At 35.7% G+C, this 16616-nt stretch overlaps 1 protein-coding gene across 2 annotated transcripts in view; it reads right to left on the bottom strand.

The window, feature by feature from the left end:
- The window catches only part of kcnab1b (potassium voltage-gated channel subfamily A regulatory beta subunit 1b), a 76361-nt gene that overhangs the window by 20445 nt on the left and 39300 nt on the right, over positions 1-16616 (bottom strand). For both annotated transcript variants that reach the window (XM_067361980.1, XM_067361981.1), the window contains exons 4-8: positions 11908-11987; positions 10379-10423; positions 10193-10237; positions 9763-9806; positions 4932-5018 (exon numbers count right to left, since the gene is read on the bottom strand). In XM_067361980.1, the coding sequence (XP_067218081.1) occupies positions 4932-5018; positions 9763-9806; positions 10193-10237; positions 10379-10423; positions 11908-11987 (301 nt within the window). The remainder of the gene's footprint in view (positions 1-4931; positions 5019-9762; positions 9807-10192; positions 10238-10378; positions 10424-11907; positions 11988-16616) is intronic.

The raw sequence follows: 16616 nt of genomic DNA, 5'->3' as shown, positions 1-16616 counted from the left end.
TCCTCTTGAGATTATCCTCACACTGTGGGAAGTCTATGCATTACTTTTCTGGCTTGTAACCCTCATGTAAAATGTGTTTACGTGTTGATAAGACTTGCTCAGGCATACAGGAAAAATCCTAAAGAAGTCCTATGACAGAATTCAGGTGTGTGTGTGGGTTTACTAACAAATTTATCCACAGAAGTTCGCTAAATCTGACAAAATAAAATAAAATAATGTTTTTAATTTCTAAAAATGTAAAAAAGTCTTGCATAAAAGCAATGCAAAGTGGTATGTCCTCATTTAGATGTATGTGTATGTAAACATGTGATTGTGTGCATATGTGTACAAATGTGAGAAGAAAGGTTTAGAATTTGGAGACACAGCAAGGAAAGAGCATCTTAAAAATACACCATGTACCCCATGGGCAACGCTACATATAATCCCCCCTAGAGAGAGAGAGTCAAAGAGAGAGAAATATAGATTTGGTGATGGGGAGTGTTTAAGAAGTAGACTTCCTGTGTGCTGCAGTGCCTCAGAAATTGAAAGAGAGTGAGAGATTGGTTAGACTGGGATTACGATAAAAGCATGGAAAAAATGGCCTCATGAGATGTATGGAAATAGCATCCTGTTTTACACACACACACACACACACAACCAACTCACAGTAACACACACAGACTAAGACCAAGATGGGAAAAGCGTGCCCCAAGCACAGGGTCCCTTTAAACATAAAAGTTTGGAGTCAGTAGGATTTATTTTTCTTTAATAAATTAATACTTTTATTCAGCAAGGATGCATTAAATTGATCAAAATTGATATAGTAAAGACATTTATAATGACAAAAAATGTCTATTTCAAATAAATGCTGTCCTTTTGAACTTTCTATTCATCAAAGAATCCTGAAAAAATATCACCGTTTCCACACAAATATTAAGCGGTAAAACAGTTTTCAATATTGATGATAATAAAAAATGTTTCTTAAGCATCAAATCAGCATATTAGAATGATAGCATATTCTGAAGGATCATGTGACACTGAAGACTGGAGTAATGATACTGGAAATTCAGCTTTGACATCACAAGAATAAATTACATTTTAAAACATTAAAATAGAAAACAATTACAATATTTTTCATACTGTTTTTACTGTATATTTGATTAAATAAATGCAGCCTTGGTGAGCATATTTTTTCAAAAACATTAAAAAAATCTTACAGACACCAAACTTTTGAAAGTTTGTGTGCACTTAAAGGTGCAGTGAATGATTTCTGAGAAGCACGGTTGAAAGTGAATCGGACCGAGCACCACAACACACTTGTAGCCAATCAGTAGTAAGGGGGCGTGTCCTCTCATGATGGGGGAGGAGAGAGAGTGAGCAAGAGGGAGATTTGAAGAAAGACTGTAGAAAGAGAGATCACTGAGAGACATTACAAAAGAGAAAAGGTCAGAGGAAGATCACTGAATACAAAGGGTTATGATCAGGCAAGAGCTTTAGGACCTGTTTTAATATTAAACCTAGTCCACACATACACAGAGATTTCCTCTTTCCATCTTTTAAAGGTGCCGTAGAACATCTTTTTAAAAGATGTAATATACAGTGAGGAAAATAAGTATTTGAACACCCTGCTATTTTGCAAGTTCTCCCACTTAGAAATCATGGAGGGGTCTGAAATTGTCATCGTAGGTGCATGTCCACTGTGAGAGACATAATCTAAAGAAAAAAATCCAGAAATCACAATGTATGATTTTTTAACTATTTATTTGTATGAGACAGCTGCAAATAAGTATTTGAACACCTGAGAAAATCAATGTTAATATTTGGTACAGTAGCCTTTGTTTGCAATTACAGAGGTCAAACGTTTCCTGTAGTTTTTCACCAGGTTTGCACACACTGCAGGAGGGATTTTGGCCCACTCCTCCACACAGATCTTCTCTAGATCAGTCAGATTTCTGGCTTGTCGCTGAGAAACACGGAGTTTGAGCTCCCTCCAAAGATTCTCTATTGGGTTTAGGTCTGGAGACTGGCTAGGCCATGCCAGAACCTTGATATGCTTCTTACAGAGCCACTCCTTGGTTATCCTGGCTGTGTGCTTCGGGTCATTGTCATGTTGGAAGACCCAGCCTCGACCCATCTTCAATGCTCTAACTGAGGGAAGGAGGTTGTTCCCCAAAACCTCGCAATACATGGCCCCGGTCATCCTCTCCTTAATACAGTGCAGTCGCCCTGTCCCATGTGCAGAAAAACACCCCCAAAGCATGATGCTACCACCCCCATGCTTCACAGTAGGGATGGTGTTCTTGGGATGGTACTCATCATTCTTCTTCCTCCAAACACGTTTAGTGGAATTATGACCAAAAAGTTCTATTTTGGTCTCATCTGACCACATGACTTTCTCCCATGACTCCTCTGGATCATCCAAATGGTCATTGGCAAACTTAAGACGGGCCTGGACATGTGCTGGTTTAAGCAGGGGAACCTTCCGTGCCATGCATGATTTCAAACCATGACGTCTTAGTGTATTACCAACAGTAACCTTGGAAACGGTGGTCCCAGCTCTTTTCAGGTCATTGACCAGCTCCTCCCGTGTAGTTCTGGGCTGATTTCTCACCTTTCTTAGGATCATTGAGACCCCACGAGGTGAGATCTTACGTGGAGCCCCAGTCCGAGGGAGATTGACAGTCATGTTTAGCTTCTTCCATTTTCTAATGATTGCTCCAACAGTGGACCTTTTTTCACCAAGCTGCTTGGCAATTTCCCCGTAGCCCTTTCCAGCCTTGTGGAGGTGTACAATTTTGTCTCTAGTGTCTTTGGACAGCTCTTTGGTCTTGGCCATGTTAGTAGTTGGATTCTTACTGATTGTATGGGGTGGACAGGTGTCTTTATGCAGCTAACGACCTCAAACAGGTGCATCTAATTTAGGATAATAAATGGAGTGGAGGTGGACATTTTAAAGGCAGACTAACAGGTCTTTGAGGGTCAGAATTCTAGCTGATAGACAGGTGTTCAAATACTTATTTGCAGCTGTATCATACAAATAAATAGTTAAAAAATCATACATTGTGATTTCTGGATTTTTTTTTTTTTAGATTATGTCTCTCACAGTGGACATGCACCTACGATGACAATTTCAGACCCCTCCATGATTTCTAAGTGGGAGAACTTGCAAAATAGCAGGGTGTTCAAATACTTATTTTCCTCACTGTAAGTCTAAGGTGTCCCCTGAATGTGTCAAGTTTCAGCTCAAAATACCCCATAGATTTTTTTAAATTCATTTTTTTAACAGTTTATTTTGGCGCATCATTAAATATGCGCTGATTCAGGCTGCTGCCCCTTTAATTCCTCACGCTCCCCTGCCCCGGAGCTCGCACTTGCCTTAAACAGCATAAACACAGTTCACACAGCTAATATAACCCTCAAAAAGGATCTTTACAAAGTGTTCATCATGCAACATGTCTAATCACGTAAGGTATTTATTTGGATGTTTACATTTGATTCTGAATGAATTTGAGGCTGTGCTCCGTGGCTAACAGCTAATGCTACACTGTTGGAGAGATTTATAAAGAATGAAGTTGTGTTTATGAATTAACTTTAACCACATTTAACAGTACATTAGCAACATGCTAACGAAACATTTAGAAAGGCAATTTACAAATAACACTAAAAAATATCATTTTATCATGGATCATGTCAGTTATTATCACTCCATTTGCCATTTTTCGTTATTGTTCTTGTTTGCTTACCTAGTCTGATGATTCAGCTGTGCACAAATCCAGACGTTAATACTGGCTGCCCTTGTGTAATGCCTTGAACATGAGCTGACATATGGAAATATTGGGGTCATACATATTAATTAACGTAACTGTTACGTAACAGTCAGTGTTATGTTGAGATTCACCTGTTCTTCGCAGGTCTTTTAAACAAATGAGATTTCTATAAGAAGTTGGAAACAATGGAGTTTGAGACTCACTGTATGTCATTTCCATGTACTGAACTCTTGTTATTTAACGATGCCGAGGTAAATTCAATTTTTAATTCTAGGCCGTCCACATGAAAACACAAAAACACCCAACAATGCGCTGTCAAAAGTCATGTTGGCCAATCAGATGCCTGGAAAAAAGTTTATTACCGGTTCTGGTAGGCTAACAACATTGTCATTTTTTAAGCATGTTATTACTATTATTATTATTATTATTAATCCCTTAAACCAGAACAATACAACAAGACATATTCATTCAAGGTAAAAAAGATGTCATAAGCTTTCTATTTCTAAACGTGAGTAACATTGTTATCGCTATGTTCCACAGAACCAAAATATGCTGTTGTTGTAGCTATAGTAACAGGACAGTTTTGAGTGTCATTGTTTGTCTGGAGCTACAGTATGTTAATTTGTTGTTCTTCCTTGTCGTTTGTTCTTCATCTTGGCTTTATTTTTCACAAAGCGTTATTTTGCTTTGCTTCAGCCATGATAAAGAGACAATAATTCTTGCATTGCATGTTCATGCATTTTGGGGGCGGAAAAATGAAGGGAGGGGTGTGTTTGTTTGAGCTGATTTCAAATATCAACAGTGTTTCTCAGAAATCCTTTACTGCATAATGCATTTCTTGGGTGGTAACAAACCTGTTTTTGAAGTTATCTTCAAAAGTTCTATGACATAACACTTAGCACTGTTTTTATTGAAGTAGCTATAAAAACAAATCAACTTTAACTGGCTTGCTCAGCAAGGCTCTTTTCAAACTGTTGCTCCGCCATGACAGTAAAGAGAAAACCTGCTGACAGTTTATGCTAATGCCCGCTATACCTGTTCTTGTGACAATGCTAAATGCATTGCTTTATGAATTGCCTCTAACATATTTCAGAATGCAATGATGCACAAAATTGAGCTAGTAAATCTAGAAGCATCTGCATAGTGACTTGCATAGAGTGCGTCTCAGGCCTAAGCCTCACCTACCCTCCATAGGTGTGTTGCTGTCAGGGCGATTGGCGAAAACCACATCCACATATTCCAGCTGTAACCTCTGCAAAGAACACTTCAGACCTACAGAGAGAGAGAGAGCGAAAGAGAATGTATAAGATAATTGATTTTTAGTAGTGAGAGTTTGATTTGTGATAAAAACTGCACACAAAACTGGGGAACTAGTCTGGGGAACATCGGGAGGAATGACATTTATCACTATGACTTTGGACTCTTCCTCACACAAAACTATTGTATGGCTTCAGAACACTTGGAATTTAATGCATGAGTTCTCTGGACATTTATAATACTTTTATGAGGTTTTCTTTTGTTATTTATGGAGCTTAAACAGCAAAAACATTAAAGGATTAGTCCACTTTCTAATACAATTTTCCTGATAATTTACTCACCCCCATGTCATTCAAGATGTTCATGTCTTTCTTTCTTCAGTCGAAAAGAAATTAAGGTTTTTGATGAAAACATTCCAGGATTTTTCTCCATATAATGGACTTCAATGGCCTCCAAATGGTTGAAGGTCAAAATTACAGTTTCAGTGTAGCTTCAAAGGGCTTTAAACGATACCAGACGAGGAATAAGGGTCTTATCTAGCGAAACGATTGGTCATTTTCGAAAAAAAAAAATGTAAATGACCTTCAACCGTCTAGAGTATATTGAAGTCCATTATAAGGAGAATAATCCTGGAATGTTTTCATCAAAAACCTTAATTTCTTTTCGACTGAAGAAAGAGAGACATGAACATCTTGGATGACATGATGGTGAGTAAATTGTCAGGAAAAGTATATTTGAAAGTGTACTAATCTTTTAATATTTTCTTTTGTGTTTTGTGAAAGAAAAAAAGGTTTGGCACAACATGAGGGTGAGTAATTAAAATTAATTCAACTATTCTATAAAATAGGAAAGATCTAAAATGAAGACTCAAACTCATGCAGTTGCCAAAGAATTTACATTCATTCTGAGCTGCTATATCTGACAGCCAGAAGTGTGAAAAGAAATGGAGGGATGGGAGGAGAGAAGAAACTCAGAGAGAGCAAAAATAGGAACAGGTGAGCAGTTGAGAGAAGATTAGAAGAGTGCAGCTTTGCAGACATGAGGGGAGAGGAAGAGAAAAAAGATGAGGAAGCAGAAAAAGGATGAATGATTCAGTCTGACACTGCTTTTGTCCCATTCAGACACACAGAGAGAGACAGAGAACAAAGACTGAGGACAGTATATAACATACATTATGCACTGTCAGTAATGTGTTTATTTGTGTATATTTATAGACAAGGGTTATAACAGTAACCATTTTGGTAGCATCCAATATTAGGTTTAAAATGAACAAGATTATTCTGATTAGTTAAGTTAAAGGTGCCCTTGAATTAAAAATTTAATTTATATTGGCATAGTTAAATAACAAGAGTTCAGTACATGGAAATGACATACAGTGAGTCTCAAACTCCATTGTTTCCTCCTTCTTATATAAATCTCATTTGTTTAAAAGACCTCAGAAGAACAGGCGAATCTCAACGTAACACCGACTGTTACGTAACAGTCGGGATTATTAATATGTACACCCCCAATATTTCCATATGTCAGCTCATGTTCAAGGCATTACACAAGGGCAGCCAGTATTAACGTCTGGATCTGTGCACAGCTGAATCATCAGACTAGGTAAGCAAGCAAGAACAATAGCGAAAAATGTCAGATGGAGCGATAATAACTGACATGATCCATGATTACATGATATCTTTAGTGATATTTGTAAATTGTCTTTCTAAATGTTTCGTTAGCATGTTGCTAATATACTGTTCAATGTGGTTAAAGTTACCATCGTTTCTTACTGTATTCACGGAGACAAGAGCCGTCACTATTTTCATTATTAAACACTTGCAGTCTTTATAATTCATAAACACAACTTCATTCTTTATAAATCTCTCCAACAGTGTAGCATTAGCCGTTAGCCACGGATCACAGCCTCAAATTCATTCAGAATCAAATCTAAACATCCAAATAAATACAATACTCACATAATCTGATGCATGCATGAAGTATGCGTGACGAACACTTTGTAAAGATCCATTTTGAGGGTTATATTAGCTGTGTAAACTTTGTTTATGCACTGTTTAAGGCAAGCGCGAGTTCCGGGGGCGGGGAGCGTGAGCATTTAAAGGGGCCGCAACATGAATCGGCGCATTTCTAATTATGCCCCAAAATAGGCAGTTTAAAAAAATTAATAAAAAAAATCTATGGGGTATTTTGAGCTGAAACTTCACAGACACATTCAGGGGACACCTTAGATTTATATTACATCTTGTAAAAAAAACGTTCAATGACAACTTTAATAATATCAGGGCTAATTTTAGACTTCGAAGCTTGTAAAAATTAAAGACTGCATGAACACTGTTTTGAACACAATCCTAACAGATGTATAATATCGGCCATTATATTAGTTATCAGTCATAAAAGTATTGCATATTTATTGATATAAAATTTGGGAACACAAAAAAAAAAAAAACTCAATCATATTGACCAAAATATGTTGTTTCATTACTATTTAGACCAGTGGCCCCAAAAAGGCACATCAGGCACATTCAAAATGAGTGTCACATAAAACTATAGACAATTATGTACATTACCAAAATGTTTTTTGCTAACACTTTACAATAAGGCCTCATTTATTAACATTAGTTAATGTATTATGATCAATAAATTTGTTACAGTATTTATTAATCTTTGTTAATGTTAGTCAATACAATCCAGCAGTTCATTGTTAATGTTAATTTACAGTGCATTAACTATGTTAACAAATACAACATTTGATTTTAATAATGTATTAGTAAATGTTGAAATTAACATGAACTAAGATTAATAAATGCTGTAAGTATTGTACATTCTTAGTTCATGTTAACTAAAGTAGTTAACTAATGTTAACTAATGAAATTTGTAAAGTGTTACCGATTTTTAATGTTTTTTTTAACAGAAGTCTCTTATGCGCTTCTACTGCATTTATTTGATGAATACAGAAAAATACTGTTTTCTTTCCTAATACATATTTTAAAAGATATAACATATTCCTTATTTTTCAGCATCATTACTCCAGTCTTCAGTGTCACATGATTCTTCGGAAATCATTTTATATGCTGATTTTTTTTTTTTCTTTTCAGAATCCTTTAATAAATACTGTATATAGTTAAAATGAACAACATTTATTTGAAATAGAAATCTTGCTGAATAAAAGTAATAATTTATTTTAAAAAACCTGCTATTTTTCCATTAAGAACCTCACAGACATCTGTTCTGTGAAATGTTTTGCAGAAAATGTGTGCTTGTGCCGTTTTTCTTTTAAATAAATGCCACTTGGTTTGACATTTTGTTATTTAATGCAATGGCATTCAAACTTTTTTGAGCGCTGCTTAAGTGTCCAAATACTTTTTTGGGTCACTGCCTCTGAACATAGCTTTTCTTTTAAATTACATTTTCTTATTTCATACACCTGTGTGTAAGTACTGTGAAAGTAATGCATTGGCATAACTGATGCTTTACAGTCATGCCAATAAATCTTGGCTGAGAGAGAAAGAAAAAGAACAAACACCAGGTGTGTTGAAACAAAGTTGTCAGATAGCTTTCAGGTGATCAGACGGTAAATGTGATTACTTTGCCATACCGAAATGAATCTGACAGATAAACCGCACACTCGTCCATCAGAAAAACACAGTAATCCAGCCAATCTCAGACTCATTAATCTGCCCCTGGCTCACCATGTGCACCCTCGCAACCGCCACGGCTCTAATCAGTCAGAATTTTCTGGGTTTGTGGGGGAGATATTCTTAGCAGGGAGCTTTTTAAAAAGTACACAGAGGATAAACAGACGTTTCTTTCTAGTCCACAAACAATGTCATATAAACGAGCTAACGAGGAGGGGAGAGAGCCATGAGCCAGGAAGGAAAAGTACACACAAGCTAGAGTGATAAAAATAACTCGGGGAATGGGAGGGAGGGAAGGATGAGCGAAGTATGCGAATGATTCAGTTAGTTTCATGAAATACTAACAGTTTTCTCAATTTGAAAGTGATACAGAAATGACATTACAGATATTAAACTCTCTTAAAATCAGTGATCTGCCTTTATCTGATAGGAATACAGTAATAGAGCAGAGATAAATCAGAATATTATTACATGTAGATTTCCACTCTTAATCAAGCACTCAAATAAAGCTTATGATCTCAAACACTTACATGCTGTCGATTATCAGAATACCATGTAAATATGGTAAAATAAAAATTAAATTACAAAATTAAAAAAAAAGCCTTTAAAGGTTTTAAAAAGTTTACAAATGGCAGCTAAATCTGTAAGTGATGTATGTAAGTTTAAATTATTTTTAGTATTAATCAGCATTTTTGTATTGTTTCCAGAAAAAAAAAAAATGTCTAAATTATAATTAAAACAAGTCTTTGTTTTAATTATAGATGACAAAATAACAGTTTAGATAGAAGACAATCATATGATTATGAATATTCAATTTGGAAGTGTAATAAAAGTTGAAGGTGAATGGTTTCTGTGTCTATATACATACTGCATTTGAATCATTACCTTTGGTTTGCATATGTTCTCTGTATAAGCATTTATCAAGAGAGAGAGAATCTCACACTGTTTAAGAATGAAAGTTGGTGTGGGTGCTATGCTTTTATTAGGAACAAGGCCACACACAGTCTACTGCAGCGAAGGAGAAAAAAACCAATAGGGAGGAGGCAATGAGAAAGAAAAGAAGAAAAAAAAGGTTCAGGTCAATTACAAACGACAGGGGATTAGAAGAAAGAAGAAGAATATACCTTCAATAATGTGCTTCCTCGAGAGCCCACGCTCTGTCTCTGCCCTAGAGAAAAGAAAGAAAGAAAGAAAGAAAGAAAGAAAGAAAGAAAGAAAGAAAGAAAGAAAGAAAGAAAGAAAGAAAGAAAGAAAGAAATGCCTAAATCTCAAGGAGAAAATAAGAGTAGTTGTTACTGATAGAATGAAAAGAGTGGAGGCATGAATGGATGGATGGATGAATAGATGGATGGATGGATAGATAGATAGATAGATAGATAGATAGATAGATAGATAGATAGATAGATAGATAGATAGATAGATAGATAGATAGATAGATAGATAGATAGATAGATGGACTGATTGGTTGATTGATTGATTGATTGATTGATTGATTGATTGATTGATTGATTGATTGATTGATTGATTGATTGATGGATGGATGGATGGACTTACTTTCCTCCCCAGTACAGTTTAGTAGTGATGACCAGACTGGATCTCCTGTAAACACACAGAAAGAAATGTGTGAAGGCAATGGTTTTATAAATTTCTCAATGAAATTGATCAGTGAGATCAGTTTCATCACACACACACCACACACACCTTAAATAAATCATAATATTAGAGAACTAAGACAAATACCTCCAACACTTTTTCTTGATAATGTTTCCTAGGAGTATTTCAGCCCTGTAAAGAAGAAAGACACAATTTAAGTGCAAGATTTTCTTGTTGGATTGGTAGAGATTTTTTTTTTTTTTGTATGGCACTCGACTGTGGGGTAAAGTTACTAAACTACGGAAGAGGATTAGGGCCAAGCAATAATAAAATAATAAAACCATCTCGAGATTAAAGTTGTTAAATTTAGAGAAAAAAACTCGTTAAATTTCGAGAAAAAAGTCGAGATAAAATGTTGAGAATAAACTCGTTAAATTACGAGAAAAAACTCGTTAAATTTCGAGAAAAAAGTCGAGATAAAATGTTGAGAATAAAGTCATTAAATTACGAGAAAAAAGTAGTTAAATTACGAGAACAAATTTGTTAAATTACTAAATTCTCATAATTTAATGACTTTATTCTCATAATTTAATGAGTTTATTCTCAACATTTTATCTCGACTTTTATCTCGAAATTTAACGACATTATTCTCATAATTTAACGAATTTGTTCTCATAATTTAACGTCTTTTTTCTCGTAATTTAACGAGTTTATTCTCAACATTTTATCTCGACTTTTATCTCGAAATTTAACAACATTTTCCTCATAATTTAATGAATTTGTTCTCGTAATTTAACGACTTTTTTCTCTAAATTTAACAACTTTAATCTCAAGATGGTTTTATTTTTTTATTATTGCATGGCCCTAATCCTCTTCCATACTAAACATCCATTGTGCTATGCATACTTAAAATTAAAGTCACCACCATTCTTTGCAGGGCAAACACACCTCTTTTGTATGCATGAGTTTCATTACAGAATTTGCAACATTCACATACGTCAGTGCTATTTGCCTGATCCGTTTAACGCTGAGCTATGGTTACTATCCACGGAAAGCTGGAGGAAATGTAAAACTTACTGAAAATGAATGTAAGTGTACTTTTATAGTTATTATGGCAGCAGTAATTTATCAACTGATGCTTAAAATGCATTACAACCAGGCACATATCCAGACGTTTGGCATTTTAAATAGCCAATGTACTGTAGGTGCCTGATCACAGTGGTGGAGTGATGCTCTACAGTCCTAGAAAAATATGGCTGCTATAGTTTGTTGTATCCTGCACTAGACAGAACCGGCTGCAAGCCTGAGAATTGCAAGTACTAAATTTGTGGCCATTTGCATCACAACCAGAATGCATAATTCCTTTAGTGAATTTGATGCAAAAGCAATCCAGACAGTGTGTGAAAAAATTATTCTATCAGTAGATGGATTTCAATCATAGTGAATTCCCCTCTGCATCTTCCAACAGGTTTAGATGAATCAGCTGGCAAGAAGGAAGTTTGGATATGAAGTTTACAGGCTGGACTATTATATCTACTGAATCCCAATTTGCATACTATCCATTAAATAGGCTACTTTATGCAATATTTAGATTAGTTAGATAGTATGTAAAGATAGTAAAGTGGTCCAGATGAATTCAGCCACTCTTTTTGCTGTAAGTCAAAGGCCAAACTCACTTCCCAGCTGAGTAGACCTCTGCAGTGTCAAAGAGGTTGACCCCGTTTTCATAGGCTATAGTCATCAGCTGCTCTGCCACCTGCAACACACACACACACACACACACACACACACACACACACACACACACACACACACACACACACACACACACACACACACACACACACACACTGTATCACTATCATGCACTCATATGTCAATCAGCAATGCAGAGAGCTCAGAAGTGTGTGAAACGAATAATTGAACGCTCACCTTTCTGAAAACTGCGCTGCTTAAATCCACTTCACATGACTCACTGCCATGTGAAGCACTTTTATAACATTCATGTCCATCACACTTGATGTCCAAACCGAATTCAGGGCTGAACTGACATATTGTGATGAACCTTTGTACAATATCTTTGCCACTTTTATTCATATGGACGGTGCAGTTAGGATAGGCAATGGTGGAGACAAAAGGGTGGAAGAGGATCACGAAATGCATGTTATTCTAAAGAAAACCTGATTATCTTTGTAATCTTTCATCAAAATGCAATAGCTTGCTCGGTCTGTGAAATGATTTTTCCTTTTCGGCTGATTTCACCGAGCAAGCACTGTTATTTTTCAACCCCTCCCTTTCAAACACTTGGCTCCATCCTGGTATTTAATGCCTGCTTGTCACTATATATATAGGAATATGTGCCATTGCATTGGAATTAACAGAATCTGACAGTGTTTGCATTCTGTACACCTCACACTATTTGTCATATAATGCAGAAAAAAATAATACATGCCTTTGCGGCCAGATTTTCAGGCAGATGTACAGAGTATAATGGCATTCATGCGCATATTAACACAAGATTATTATTATGCGTGGATGCTTGTTAAATGTAGCCTATCCTTTAAAAATTGTGCTCATCATTTTATATATAGTAACACAACAGCTAGTCATGACGTAGGGAGAGATAAATTAAACTGCACTGCAATATCTCAACTATCTTCAACATTTAAAAGCACAAGCTATTAGACACTTGAGTCTTCATTACTAATTTGAAACAGACTTAAAATGCAATTATAATATTTAAAAAATATAGTGCTCAAGTTAAAATTAGTTTAACTTTTTAAAAAACACGACCTTGAGTTTTTTTTCCATTCCACTACCTCGTGTCTATTGTTTTTGCATTCCACTGCACTACTTTTTCATGTTTTTTTATGTAAACATGCACTAGGCTTAAAAGGATAGTTCACCCAAAAATGAAAATTTGATGTTTATCTGCTTACCCCCAGGGCATCCAAGATGTAGGTGACTTTGTTTCTTCAGTAGAACACAAATGATGATTTTTAACTCCAACCGTTGCGGTCTGTCAGTCGTATAATGCATGGCAATGGAAACTCCATCTATAAGAGTAAAAAAAAACATGCACAGACAAATCCAAATTAAACCCTGCGGCTCGTGACGACACATTGATGTCCTAAGACACGAAACGATCGGTTTGTGCGAGAAACAGTATTTATATCATTTTTTTACCTCTAATACAACACTATATCCAACTGCCTTGAGCATCCGCTGTGTGAGGTCTGAATGCACTCATTGAAGTATGCGCGCGAGAGATCACTTCAAGGCAGTTGGACATAGTGGTGTATTAGAGGTAAAAAATTATATAAATACTGTTCGGTTTCTCACACAAACCAATCGTTTCATGTCTTAGGACATCAATGTGTCGTCACGAGCCGCAGGGTTTAATTTGGATTTGTTTGTGCATGTTTGTTTGACTCTTATAGATGGAGTTCCCATTGCCATGCATTATATGACTGACAGACTGCAACGGTTGGAGTTAAAAATCATAATTTGTGTTCTACTGAAGAAACAAAGTCACCTACATCTTGGATGCCCTGAGGGTAAGCAGATAAACATCAAATTTTCATTTTTGGTTGAACTATCCCTTTAAGGCCCGTTCGCACCAAGAATGATAACTATAAAGACCATAACGATAACTATATTTGCCTCCACACCAATGAACGATAACGGTCTGTTTATTGTAACTTCGCACGCTGCGGTTTGAAAGTGTGTACACAACATGTTTTTGCTGTTCTTGTTGCATTTACACAGCTTTAACCAGAGGTGTAAAGTATTTGAGTAAATACTGTATTTAAGAATCTTTTTGGCTACTTTGTAGTTGTAATGAGTATCAAAGATTTAAGCAACTTTTACTCTCTACTTGACTACATTTTTGAGCAAGTTTTTACTCCAGTAGATTTGTCATGAGTAATGCAATTACAAAGTACATTTTGCATGGCACCTAACTTTTTTCTGCAGCAGTTTGTTACTGAGAAGCGATATCGCCATCTAAGGGCATTGACGGTACTACAGTGGCATGAAAAAGTATGTGAACCCCTTGCAGAATCTGTGAAAATGAGAATTATTTTAATAAAATAAGAGGGATAATAAAAAAGCATGTTATTTTTTGTTTAGTACTGTCCTGAGTAAGATATTTTACATAAAAGATGTTTGCATTTAGTTCACAAGACAAAACAATAGCTGAATTTATTAAAATAACCCATTCATAAGTATGTGAACCATTGATTCTCAATACTGTGTGTGGTTACCTGATGATCCACGACTGTTTTTATGTTTTGTGATGGTTGTTCATGAGTCTCTTGTTTGCAGTTAAACTGAGCTCTGTTCTTCAGAAAAATCCTCCAGCTCCTGCAGATTCATCAGTTTTCAAGCATTTTTGCATATTTGAACCCTTTCCAGCAGTGACTGTAGGATTTTGAGATCTGTGTTTTCACACTGATGACAACTGAGGGACTCAAACACAACTATTAAAAAAGGTTCAAACATTCACTGATGCTCCAGAAGGAAACACGATGCATTAAGAGTCGGGGTGTGAAAACTTTTGAACAGGATGAAGATGTCACAATTTTTCTTATTTTGTTTAATTATCATTGTTTTTCATTTAGTACTGCCCTTCGGAACCAACAGAATATACTTGCATGTTTCCCGGCAGAAAAATTAAGTACAATTTACCTTGATATTTGAATTCAAAAGTTTTCACCCCTCGGCTCTCGTGTTTCCTTCTGGAGCATCAGTGAATGTTTGAACCTTTTTTAATAGTTTTCACAGTGTGAAAAGATGAATCTCAAAATCCTAGGGAGCTGGAGGATTTTTCTGAAGAACAGAGCTCAGTTTAACTGCTCAGGACAAACAAGAGACTCATGAACAACCATCACAAAACACAAAAACAGTCGTGGATCATCAGGTAACCACACACAGTATTGAGAATCAATGGTTCACATACTTATGAATGGGGTTATTTTAATAAATTCAGCTATTGTTTTGTCTTGTGAACTAAATGCAAACATCTTTTATGTAAAATATCTTACTCAGGACAGTACTAAACAAAAAACAACATGCATTTTTATTATCCCTCTTATTTTATTAAAATAATTCTCATTTTCACAGATTCTGCAAGGGGCTCACATACTTTTTCATGCCACTGTATATCTTGCACTTTTTGCCTTACTCAACTAAACTTGTCAGCAAGGCTTCTTTACGTGAATATGAGTGCATTAGCAGGTAGTTTCTGAATTACAGGTGTTTGATTTAGGATATGAGGTCATGACTGCAGCTGGTGATGAGGCCGAAACCATCACATCTAGTGCAAGTAGACATTGACTATTTAATTTTACTTAACATTAATTTATTTATCCGCTCTATTGAGAAGACCTTTTTGACGGATATTGGTTTACTTAAGGTCTTTTTGTGCACTTGAGCTTAACTGAGACTTGGAAGTTTGTAGAAGTTTAAAAGGTTGTTGTGTCGACCTTGATTTATTGCAATATTGAGGCGTTCAAAATAAACATGATTTCTCATCTTACAAATCAATTGCTTCTTATTTTCACTGGCATGTTTCTCAGGTGTTGAGGACTAGTGCATCTTTGAGCCTACATTTAGTATGAGTAAAATATTTAAGTACTGTTAAAATCAGGTACTTAAAGACTTTTACTCAAGTTGTATTGGAATTGGTTACTTGTAATGGAGACAATTTCAATGTAAGGTATCTGTACTTTTACTCAAGTATGTTTTTCAGGTACTTTTTACACCTCTGACTTTAATCAGCAGATGTCCTCGAGTGACTAGCTATAGCTAGTGCAAACAAAGTCAATATAGTGGAATAAAAACAACGCCTAGTTGTTTTACTGCAACTTCAAAGGAAGCTAAACAATATTGTCGAAACTAGCGCTGGATACCTGAGGTAATTTTATTTTACACTGTTTGCTAGCCTGGCATAATGATCTTATCGTTAATACTTCTCACCATTTATTCCGAGCGAGAGTATGACCGATTGTTTTCCATATATCCATATTCTTTAAAGTATCTTCGAAAAGGACGTTTGACTAGTCAAACAATGGTGGCTTTTTCTGGACCTCGGGGATTAGGGATTAACTTCCCTGCAATGTTGTTTGCCATTTTAAATGCGCGAACCCTTAAATTAGAATGGATTCTGATTGGCTGTCAGTGTTTTATCGTTCAACAACTGGAAAAAAAATCGCTCTGAAAGTGATCCCAACGATATCGTTTCTCTATATCATTATAGCTGTGGTGTGGGCAATTTTTAGAACTACATCTTTATCGTTATCTTTATAGTTATCGTTCTTGGTGTGAATGGGCCTTTAGACTGTTTTTTTTCCATTTCACTGCTCACATCTTGTGATTTTGCATT

Source organism: Chanodichthys erythropterus, chromosome 16 (assembly GCF_024489055.1).
Source record: "Chanodichthys erythropterus isolate Z2021 chromosome 16, ASM2448905v1, whole genome shotgun sequence".
NCBI classification, from domain to species: domain Eukaryota; kingdom Metazoa; phylum Chordata; class Actinopteri; order Cypriniformes; family Xenocyprididae; genus Chanodichthys; species Chanodichthys erythropterus.
Note: the sequence above shows the minus strand (reverse complement) of the source record. Positions and strands in the feature narration are given on the sequence as shown.